Genomic DNA, 10,621 nt, shown 5'->3' on the forward strand with positions numbered 1-10,621 from the left:
ATCTTTCTCTCCCAAGCTCCTGCACAGTGCCGGACACCAAGCTGCTGGGAGAAAGCTGCTTTAATCTGGAACGCTGCCTGCAACACGGAAACCATCCTGCCGCCGCTTATTCCGCGCGATTTCCCCTCCGAAGCAAGGCTTAAGCATGAAGTCAACGTCCTCCCACGCAAGCAGAACAGGAACTGGCCCAGAGGAAGAAAGCAACCTTCTTCCCTAGGGAAATTAAAAAATATATATATATCACCAAAGGAGTTTGCTGGCAACTAAATGGGACCTTCCCTCAAAGCAGCACCAGTGCCAGCAAGGGCCAACGCCCAATGCAGCCGGAGAAAAACAGATATAAAAGCACCGATGACAAACCCAGAGTCACTACTGACTTCTGGGCTCGCTCGTCCTTCAGCGAAGGGCGCCGAACCCCGCGTTTTGGGGGAAATGCCACTTACCAGCTGCAACAAATCTTTTCCATTTGACCGCACGAGACGGAAGCGTGACTCAACGCTCCCCCAGGATTGGCATGCCACGTTCCTTCCCGGCAGGCAGCTGGCCTGACTTTGTGTCGAGCGGGTTAGATGAGCCCCCGCTACCTGCAACGGTCGCTCTCATGCTCCGTCTCGGGCGCAGAATTTATAGGGCTTTGGCATTACTGCAATGCAGACAGCTAAACGGTGTTAAACCATTTCCTACCCAAAACAAGTAAATAACAAAGGCTAAAACCTTGAGGTTGGGAAGCCAAACATTTGAGATGCCAGAAATGAGACTTGACAGACACGACGCCTCTGAATTTTACATCTTTTCCACGCTCTCTGCTCCCCAACACTATCTCCTTCTCAGCCCCGGCCAGCCGTACTCCAGGCAATCACATAAAGATGGTTTTTGCCTTCTGTTTTCTACCAGCCAAATCTTCCTAGATGACAAAAGACAAGTTCTCAACACCAGGGAAAGCCTCTGGTTTCTCTTCCCATTCTCTTCCCAAGCGTGGAGGTGCTAGAGCTTTCTAACAAAGCAGTTCATGAAATTTCAGGAGCCGGGAAAAGAAATAAACAGGTATTTTCCCCTCGTGTTGCGCTCTGGCTTGAGGCCAGCCAGGAAACCACACCTTGAGCAGAAATCTGCTCAAGGAGGGGTGGTTCCCACCACCTCCAGCCCTCGCCCGCTCACAGGAATGCCGCAGGAGAGCCCTCGTGCCAGCGGGAGCATCCGAAAGGCTTCGAGATGGATCCGATCAAGGAACTCATCCACCGACGACTCAGCTTTGACCGGTTGATCTTCCATTTTGTAAGCCAGCCCTGGCAGAGAGCAAGCACGCATCTGTCCCGGAGAGGCATGGAAAAGCTACGTTACAAAATTACACATCGTTGCCTGCCTCTGAAGTCCTATTTCTGGCATCTCGCGGGCTTGACTTGCTCTTTTATCTCGTTCAGGGAGGAAACGGCGCAGCCCGGTCAGCGCGTAGCTGCACGAACGTCAGCGGCGGCAGCGGCACAGCGAAGGAGCTAAGGCAGCGCGCCCGGGTCGAGGACGGCTCCTTTCCAAGGCGCTCCAGCTGCATCAAGACGATCCTGCTCCTCAAGCGCTGCAAGAAAACTGAGGATAAACCCTTATTAACAAGGCACCAGGCAGCTTGAAGCAAAGGCGACACGCTTGCATCGCGCCGATTCTAGGGGAAAGCGTGGCAAACCGAAGGAGACCGAGGGCAGCAGCTTCCAGCCCCAGAAACCTCCTGTCTCCAGGTATCAAAATGCCTTGGGACAACATGGATTTATTCAAGACGGAGTTTGTAGGTAAACTGCTCTGCTTCTAGCCCAACAAGCACAACAGGAAAAGTTAAAAACAAAAAAACAGGCGAGCTTTTTTTTAGACGTACGAGCCCTCCTTCGGGTCCGGTCTCCCGTTTTAAACGCGTGCCGGGAGGCGGGGGACACGCCGGAGAGCGAAGCACGCTTCTGCCGCGGCGAGAGCAATCTCTTCAGCGGGAAGCCGGGAAAGCGGAGAGGAAGGTCAGAGAAGCAGCAGCTCCGCTGCAATTTAACCTGACACCGATCCTAGGCAAGTCAGTGGAAAGGCTGATACCGCAGTCTATCAATAAAGAATTAAAGGAAGGAATAATTAATGCGAATCAAGGAGGTTTTGCAGCAAGCGGGTTTCATGAACTGAACCTGATCGGGTTCTTCAGAAAGTCCGCTATCAACTAGTTCGGGTAACTCTGGTGGCTTAGCACGCTTTAAAAATACAACATTCTGCTAAAAGATACAATCCTCCCAGGAAAAAAAAGAAAAGAGAAGCATTAAAAAACCAATGCCCTGTGAATAAATAAAAAGAAACGCGATGCTATAAAGCTAACGATTTCCTGTAAATTTATAAGCAAAGGTATTTCTGCAAGAGTCCAGGGATTCGTTTGTGGCCCAAGGCTATTAAGTAGCTGTTGCTTTTTAAAAAGCAGAAGTCCGTCTTGTCTGGCACCGTTCAGACTAGTCAGGAACCGGGAGCAACCAAAACACGCCCAACACATTGCAGTTTTTAGCTATTTTTAGCGAGGGCGTCAGAGGTGCACAAACCTGGAGGGAGAAGCCGGCGCTGGCATTTGGGAATGCGATGCTGGCGAAGGCCCTGCGAATACAGCCGATTCCAGCATCCGCACCTCCGCGAGGATAGCGGGGAAAAGCTCCCGGAGGAGGCTCAAAGAAATTCCCTTAACGAGACTCACAACTCGTCTCCCGCACTGCAGACAAGCATCTTCCAGGGCGAAGGTTTTCAGTAGGCGAGGAAACGATTTATTTATGCTTCTCTGAAAAAGCTTGCAACGCTTTGGGGAACAATCACAGCGGAAACGAAAGCCGGATCCGTCCTTCCAAAAAGGTGCGCTTGCACGTAAACAGAAGCAAGGAGTTTTGGAACAGAAACGGAGTCCTGTGCTTTGCGCTCCACGAGCGATCGAGGTAGGCCGCCAAAACAGGCTTTTCTGGCACTAGGATTTAAACGAGGACTGGAATCCAAGCAGCCAGAAGGATGTTTAACAAGCACAGAGACATCTGCTTTAGCAATTTCAGCCTATGAATAATGAATAACGTGTAAATAAAGCTCCAAATAAAAAGTTATCATTATCCACACGCGTGATGGAAAATTAAAAGTGGCTTAATGGGGAGGGGGGGGCAAATCCGTTCCTAAACTCTGCTGGAGTCAAACGAGATGCAAACGTTAGTTGTAGCTGTGCCTGCTCTCGTACGGAGGATATTAATCCTGGCTTGAACCGCACCGACTTCCACGAGCATCAGCATCACTCCGAAACCCCAAATCGGCTAAGAACAGAAACGTAACAGTCAGCGCCGAAGCGGCATATCGGATATCCCTCTAATTATAGAGGAGAAATCTATTTTTAGGATGTCGCCACTTCAGTCGAGCGATCGAGAAACCCAAGTCTGCGAAGCGGAGCCTTGAATCCAATGTGGTGCCGGGGCATTTCGCTCCCCAAAGTCCTTCTTTAAATAGCGCCTATCTCCATAGCATCCCGCAAACAGCAGCAAGCTCGGGCTCGATAACGCCCTCCAGCATGGGAAAACAGGGAAGAGGAACCGAAACGCACGGAGACCAGAGTCAAAACGCAAGTAAACCACCGCTAATATCAAGTATTTCAGAGCCCTGATATGCACTTGAAGTGCAAAATCCTCGGGAAACCTCAGCAAAACACTTTAACGGGAGAAGCTCGAAGACTGGCCACAGCTTTAGACCCTTCGTACTTGAAGCCCTTGAGGGCTGAAGTTTCAAATTAAACAGCTTTGAACAAAGAGTGTTTTAACATCCTACAAAAAAGGGGAATCCAGTTTTAAGACCAATGGCTCCCAACTGACATTTCTTGCACCGGGCCGCCGTAATTTAGGAAACAGCCATGAATCAACCCACCAAATTCAGCCAGGTGCCTGTGTGTATCGAGTCCTTTCGGTGGGGAAGGAGAGGAAGGAAAAGAGCATCAGAGCTGGAGATCACAACAACCAACACCCGGAGAAGGATGAAAACGCAGTAAGGCGAGAAAGGCCCTAGGTTTGCTTTGCTGGGTTAAACCCGACCTTCATCAAGAGCAGGATCAAGGCCGCGTGTCCTTTCTCCTCCAGACTCGGAGGTAAAGCAACCGAGCACCTGCCTTTCGGGTTGTACGTGCACACATCGATGCTATCTGCTAGCACAATTAATATATATATATATAAATGCTAAGGTGCGAGGAGGAGCAGGAAACGCGTGTGAGGAGGAGGTGATTATCTGACAATAAGATGCAAGGTGTTTACAGGAGAGGAAAAAAACCAAGAGAATCAGTTTAGGATCCACGTTAGCGACGGCACTAAGGAATTACCGTTTCTGAAGCATCCAGCCCAGGAAGCCCTCTAGAAAGAGAAGCCTCAATACGAGCCGGGAAAAACGCACCCAACTTTTGCACCGCCCCAGAGAGGAGTTTTTCCTGCAAAATGCAGCGCCCGGAAATTCACGGCTAAACTGCAAGATCAACGGTTGCAAAAAGCCCAGAGCGGGAGCAGGGTGCAAAGCGCAGCGGCGCGCGCTCGTTCGCTTTGCGAGGGTGGCTGCTTGGCGGAGACCGAGCCAGGCCGGCGGATTAGGAGTTTCCAAAAATCAGCGTTTAGAGCGACGCTCCGAGAAAAGCCAACTGGGAGGCCAAGGCCCAAGGAAGCCGAGGAAATTTAGTGTTAACACGGCTGGTAGGGCGTATAAACAGAAGAAGAAAAAATAACATTAGCAAGTAACGTATCGCTGGGGGTCGTTCACTGAGGCACCTCGGCTACCTTAGAAGCGTTCCTCCAACTTCGCGTTCTTTGAAGAGTCGACGCGATCGGCGAGCTCAGACGTTTAGACGAGCAAAAAGCTTTGGGAAGGCTGCCGTGGGACGCAGCCCCGGATTCGCATCGGCCTCCGTGGGCAGCAGCCGCAGTCTAGCTCCAGGGCCTCCGCCGCAAAGCTGTGTATAAACTTTATTACACCTTGCTGCCAAAAACCTCCGTTAAAGCATGTTACTGCATATCATCGCCCCGAGCCCTTGCAGGCGCAGGGGACGAACCTCTTTAAACAGCTTATGTTTAGCAACGTTTCCCACGCTGGCTTCGCGCTCGCTGGCTGAGGCCAAGCAAAAAGAGTAGTAATAGTAATAAAAAAAATTAATTTGGGCTGCTTAATGAGATCTACCATCTTTTAAGCCATGTCCGACAGATCTCAGCCCGGCTACTCCCGGAGCGGGCGTAACATCACGCAGCAAAACAGCAACCGGCCTTGTCACCCACGGACCGGGAAAACTCAAGAGATCCCAATTCCTGGCTTGCAGCACGCTAGAGAGACAAGAAAACAGACCCAGCAGGCTAAAAAGGGAGGTTTTTTCGGCGGCGGGCGCTCCCCGGGTTAGGCGAGGACAGGGAAACACGAGTTACCGCACACCATCAGCTCCGCACCGCAGCTGGCCTGCGAGGGCTCCTCATCCCCTTCCCGGGGAGCCCGGTAACCCGCCGGGCGAACATCGGGGCGCTCGGTCAGGACGACCGAAAGCAGCACCTGAGGGCGGGAGAGCAGCACCCAGACGCGCCAGCGTCACGGGAAACGGCCCTGGGAGAAACCACAAAGTCCCACCCGCCGCGCGGCTTTGTCCCGGCACGCGGCCAATTAACGAAGTTATTCCCGACGGCGTTAGCTGCCTAAGGAACGCATCGTTTCCCGAAAGCAGCTAAGCCCGTGCTCAGCTCTCTGTATGCCGGGACGTTTCCCCCGTGCTGCCTTTTAAGCACATGCATTTTTACCAAACAAAGCAGCCGGGAAGGACAGTTTATTCCCTTCCACTGTGCAACAACCTTTAACGTATTTCAGGACCGTTCTCCTGTCCTTCCTCAGGGTTTTCTTCCACAAATGGTACAAATTTGATTCTTTCGGTCTTTCTGCTGGCTCTCGTTGCCCCAACTTCCGATCGGTCTCGCTGCTCCTCCCCTCCTGACCCTCTCAATGTTTTCCTTGGAACGGCATCGAGGCAGGATGGAGCTCTCCGCACCACCACGAGACCGCTCGAGGATCATGAGAAACAGTTCCAGTGTTTCACCGAAGTTTAAGTTATTCGATAGCTGCCCGTTGCTATTCGATGCTGCGCGAGGCCTGTTAACCCAGTTTCCTTCTGCGACCGGGTAACTTAACGCGATTTGGTACCAACAAATCGATACCAGTTATTACTTATCTATTTGCAAGATAACAAAACATTCAATATTTGCCCAGTGTTTTTCCAGGAACTGCAGTTTGGGCTGGTTCGTCCGATTTCTCGGTTGCTTCTCCCTTTTGCTCGAGAACATGCTACTCCTGCGCACGTCCTGCTCCGCAGCGGTCCCTGGGCTCACGGAGGATCCGGGCTCAGGATTAATCTGATTCCAGCGAGGCCTGAGGGGGATATATCCAGAGACAGAGACGAAACGGCACGGGAAAAGTCGTGCAAGGCATTACCTAAACCTCGGAGACCTTGGAAATGCAGAGCTAAGAATCTTCTCCCTTCTCTTTTGGGAAGGCTAAACTTCATCAACGCTGGGGAAAAGATTTAAGGGAGAGACGCTCATTTTTTGATGCGGGTGGGCTGTTTTTTTTAAGTAATGGTAAGCCTGAGGATACGAGAAAAAGGGGGGAAGCTCGTGTTTCAGGGTCTCACACCCCCTCCGACAAGCACTCGGCGTTATCCTCATCCTTCTCAGCAAAGGAAGCAGTGGGAAGGGCCGGCAGCATAAAAACATTTCTACCAGCTGGATACAAGCAAGGCAGGGATCAAGGACAGCAGCTCCCCAAGCTCCTCCGCCTCCCACATGCTCCAAGGGCTCCGGCTGCCCGGCTGCAGCAGGGGAGGCTCACGAGGACGCCGCGTTCCCGTTCCCGGCTCCGGCAACCTCAGCCCGCGAGAAGCACGAGGCGCGCTTGCCCTCAACTTCGAGCGGAGGGCGAACACGCCGCCCGAAGCGCTAGAGATGCGCGAGCGAAAAAGCGCAAAGCCAATTTGTTCTGACCAGAAATCGCTCGTCCTCGCTACTGTCTCTCTCGACAGGCCAGCTAGTCCCTGCAAAATCCAGACGTTGCGACTACCAGCCTCCCGCCGCCTCCGCAGTGCCGGCTGAAGCCTTTCAGGACAGCACAGCCAAGAACTTCTTTCGAAGACAAAGCACCGCGAGACGTTTTAATTAAACGCAGCAGAAGACGGTGCAACCGAAGCCTTAGGAGACTTAATTCCTGGAAACAAAAGCCACCACGCGGAGCCGAAGCCTTCGGCCGTTTCGATGAGGACCGAGCACAGCACTTCCCACAGCCGTGGGACTTTGTGGTTGCACGCGCTGCTCTGGAGGCTGCAACACCAATGGCATCGCCCTGGAAGAGAAAACGAAGCCGTTGCCTTTGCAAAACCACCAGCTCGAGCTGGGTTTGTCACCCGCTGCTCCCTCAAAGCAGCTGACCCAGTTTGCAACAGGCATTCGGCAAATGAGGAAGAAGCCCTATGACAAATGTACTTTTTTCCTTCCATAGCATAGCAGGAGAGCAGCAGAGACGCGAATAAAACACACAAAGAAGTACCACGGATAAGAAGGAGCCTGTCTCCTCTGCAGGTGAGCCAGAGGTTAGCTCGCCCCGGCTCTCGGTACCATTGTGGCGCTGGATGATTCATGTATTTTACTCTGCTGGGCCAATGTTTTCCCTCGTTGCTGCTGTAAAACATCCAGACGGTTGTTAAGGCGCACGGAGCTCCCCAAACTGTAAGCAGTTACAAAGCTCGAGCATCAAACACGACGTGCTTCGGGAAAAACTGCTGGTATCATCAGGCCACGCAGCCGTCTTTGGGAAACGTCCCCCTCCGAGCTCCAAGGGCAGCTGCAGGACACCTATCTCGAGCGCTTAGGAGCCCTCTTCGGAGGGCAGCTTCCTCCGCCAATATTCCCGTCAACCACTGGCCACAACCAGCAACGAAAGGAAAAAAAGGAAGGAGGCTTTAAGGAAAGAAAAAAAGAAAGGTACGGAACGGACCGTGAGAGGCTTCACGCCGCCTTCCAACGCCAAGCTTGCGATTGCCACAGCACGGCACGTCCCTCGTTTTATTCCTCCAGCACCAGGAACCTGCCGAGAGCCACGTTTACACCCCAAAACGCCAGAGCCAGGTTTCCAGGCACCCCCAAACTCCATGCGCGCACAACAGACCCCAGAAGCAAGAATTAACCCCCCGATCACAACTAAAATGACCCAGCTAGCAATGCTGTGAGTACAAAGCCAGCGGTAAACAAAGCCGAGTTATTTTGCTCTTGGAGCAAAAACACGTTGCAGAAAGAAAATCGGCGCAGAGTCTTATTAAATAAATTCCTTGTGAGCAGGAAAAAAGGGGGGGGGAGGAACTGTGTAACATTTAGCGATTATATCAGCCTTTCAGGCGTGTTGAGATCAACACAACAGTGCAAAGTTTTATTTAAAGCCTAAACAGGAGCTCGGTGTTTGCCCAAGGCCATTGCATGCAATAGAAAAAGGGGAAAAACGGGGTTTTGGGGGGGCGGGGCAGCTCAAGGCACTACAAAAGTATATATATTTTTAAGTGGCGATATCGGGTACTGACCCCAGCCCCACAGCTTGTGCACCGGCCCCCACAAACTCACACCACTGCCCAAAACGTTCATTAATTCAGTGCCCGCTCCAGGGCGGGGGCTCGGCCCCCGCGTGAACGCGGCAACCGAGGGGAAACCGGGCACCGCCGGGGTCTACCGGGGGGAAAAACCGGGCTCCGCCGGGGTTTACCGTGTCTCCAGGGGTCCTTGGGCTCCACCGCCCCGGAGACGATGTCCTCGTCGGAGGGAAACGTTACCCGCTTGGCTCCGTGCCGGAGCCGCCCGTCTTCGGCGGCGGGGGACGAGGCCTCCTCGGCGCCGGGCTCCGTGGCGTCCCCGTTACCGGCGGGGTCCCCGTCACCGGCGGGCGGCGGCGGCGACGGCGGCGCGGCCGGTTGCCCGCTGCCCTCAACCGCCAGGGCGCTGCCCTCCTCCTCCTCCTCCTCTTCCTCCGGCGGCGGCGGCGGCGGCGGCCCCAGGGGCACCTCCATGGCGGAGCTCTCCCTCCTCACGGGCCCCCCGGGGGCATCCCTCGGCGGCGGGAGGCCGCTACTCCCCGGGGCCGGCGGCCGGGCCCCGCCTGGGCGTTCTCGAGCCCTGCGGGACCATGGAGGGGGGGCGGCGGACGGGCCTGGCGCGGCGGGGACCGGGCGGCGGGGAGGGGGGGGGGAAGGAGGAGGAGCCGCCGCGACGCGCACCGGAAAGGAGCCGCCGCCGCCAGCGAGTGCGCCAGAGGGCTGCGCGTCCGCCGCCGCACTTTCGTTGCCGGCGCCGCGGAGGGAGGGAAGAGAAGGGCGGAGGGAGGTGCTGACGCTACTCGCCGCCCCGCCGGTCTCGCCCGTCGCCGCCGACGCTGTCGCCGAGGGGAAAAGCCGCATCGGCGGGAGCCCCGAGCCGGTAGCGAATCTGCGGGCGCGGATGGTCACACGCAGCCGTCGCCCGCCATGGCTGGGGAGGCGGGAGGAGGGAGCGGCACGCAGCGGCACTTTCGACACGGGGGACAGGGGCGCCCAGAGGGACGCAAGAAGAAGGGAAGGGTGGGGAGAACCGGGAGGGAACCTTCGATAACACCGAGACCTGCCCGCGGGCTGGCGGCAAAGGCCAGGCAATGGCGAGAGCAGGTGCGACGAATCAGCAGCGGCGAAAAACCAGGCTGCGCTCCCGAGGCCGCGCCGGGCTCACGTGAGGAGTGACGCACTTCCGACGCCGGACAGGAGAAGGGCAGCGGCGACGGCGGAGAGGGGCCGCGCCGCGCGGGGGGTGACGTCACGAGGTCGCGCGGGTCGCGTCCGGCCACGCAGATCCCCGGATGCCCCACGCGTGTGGGGGGCGGCCCGCGCGCGGCGGCCCCGGGGAGGCGCTGGGTGAGGCGGCCGGTGCGTGTCCGCCCCTCTGTAGGGGCTTTGGGGGGCTCTAAGGGGGCACTTGGGGGTCTATAGGGGCTTCGGGGGCTCTATAGGGGGCACTGAGGGGGCTGTAGGGGCTCTGTAGGGGCTTTGGGGGCTCTAAGGGGGCACTTGGGGGTCTATAGGGGCTTTGGGGACTCTATAGGGGGTACTGAGGGGGCTATAGGGGCTCTATAGGGGCTTTGGAGCACTGTAAAGCATACTGGGGGCTCAATGGGAGGCACTGGGGTGGTCTATAGGGGCTTTGGGAGCACTATAAGGGACACTGGGTGCTCTGTGGGGGGCAGTCGGAGGTTTGGGGGGGGTCTGTGGGGACACTGGGGGCTTTGGTGAGCACGGGGGCTTCAGGAGCTCTATAGGCAGACCTGGGGGGCTCTATAAGGAGCGCTGCGGGCTGCATGGGGGATACAGAGGGGCTCTTTAGGGGGCACAGGGGAGGGTATTGGGGGCTCTATAGGGGGGCAGAGGAGAGCAGGGGCCATAGGGTATCAGGGGCTCCCCATAGGGGTGCGGGGGGCAGGTGGTACCGGGGTAGGAGGCAGATACAGAGGGGATCAAGGTGATAGAGGGGAAGGAAAAAGGGGTGGGGGGCCCCCACAGCCCCCAGCACCCCAGGGTGCCCCA

General features: G+C 55.8%; 2 protein-coding genes across 8 annotated transcripts in view; one reads left to right on the forward strand and one right to left on the reverse strand.

Moving 5' to 3' along the window:
- The window catches only part of PPP1R37 (protein phosphatase 1 regulatory subunit 37), a 43,615-nt gene extending 34,369 nt beyond the window's left edge, over positions 1 to 9,246 (reverse strand). For 3 of the 7 annotated variants that reach the window (XR_003251894.1, XM_026055671.1, XM_026055670.1), the window contains exon 1: positions 8,782 to 9,246. Coding sequence is in view for 4 of the 7 variants with exons in the window: in XM_026055671.1 (XP_025911456.1) it covers positions 8,782 to 9,082 (301 nt within the window). In the remaining 3 variants the exon portion in view is untranslated. Of the gene's footprint in view, positions 1 to 443; positions 1,585 to 6,245; positions 7,375 to 7,578; positions 7,710 to 8,025; positions 8,116 to 8,781 lie in introns of those variants that run through there. The other 4 variants (XM_026055674.1, XM_026055673.1, XM_026055678.1 and 1 more) reach the window with 4 other exon arrangements.
- Positions 9,247 to 10,210: 964 nt separating this feature from the next.
- GEMIN7 (gem nuclear organelle associated protein 7) overlaps positions 10,211 to 10,621 on the forward strand; it is a 1,095-nt gene continuing 684 nt past the window's right edge. Inside the window, exon 1 of the mRNA XM_026055669.1 lies at positions 10,211 to 10,225. Within this exon, the coding sequence (XP_025911454.1) occupies positions 10,211 to 10,225 (15 nt within the window). The remainder of the gene's footprint in view (positions 10,226 to 10,621) is intronic.

This window comes from Apteryx rowi, unplaced genomic scaffold (assembly GCF_003343035.1).
Source record: "Apteryx rowi isolate R43461 unplaced genomic scaffold, aptRow1 scaffold_1249, whole genome shotgun sequence".
Taxonomy (NCBI): domain Eukaryota; kingdom Metazoa; phylum Chordata; class Aves; order Apterygiformes; family Apterygidae; genus Apteryx; species Apteryx rowi.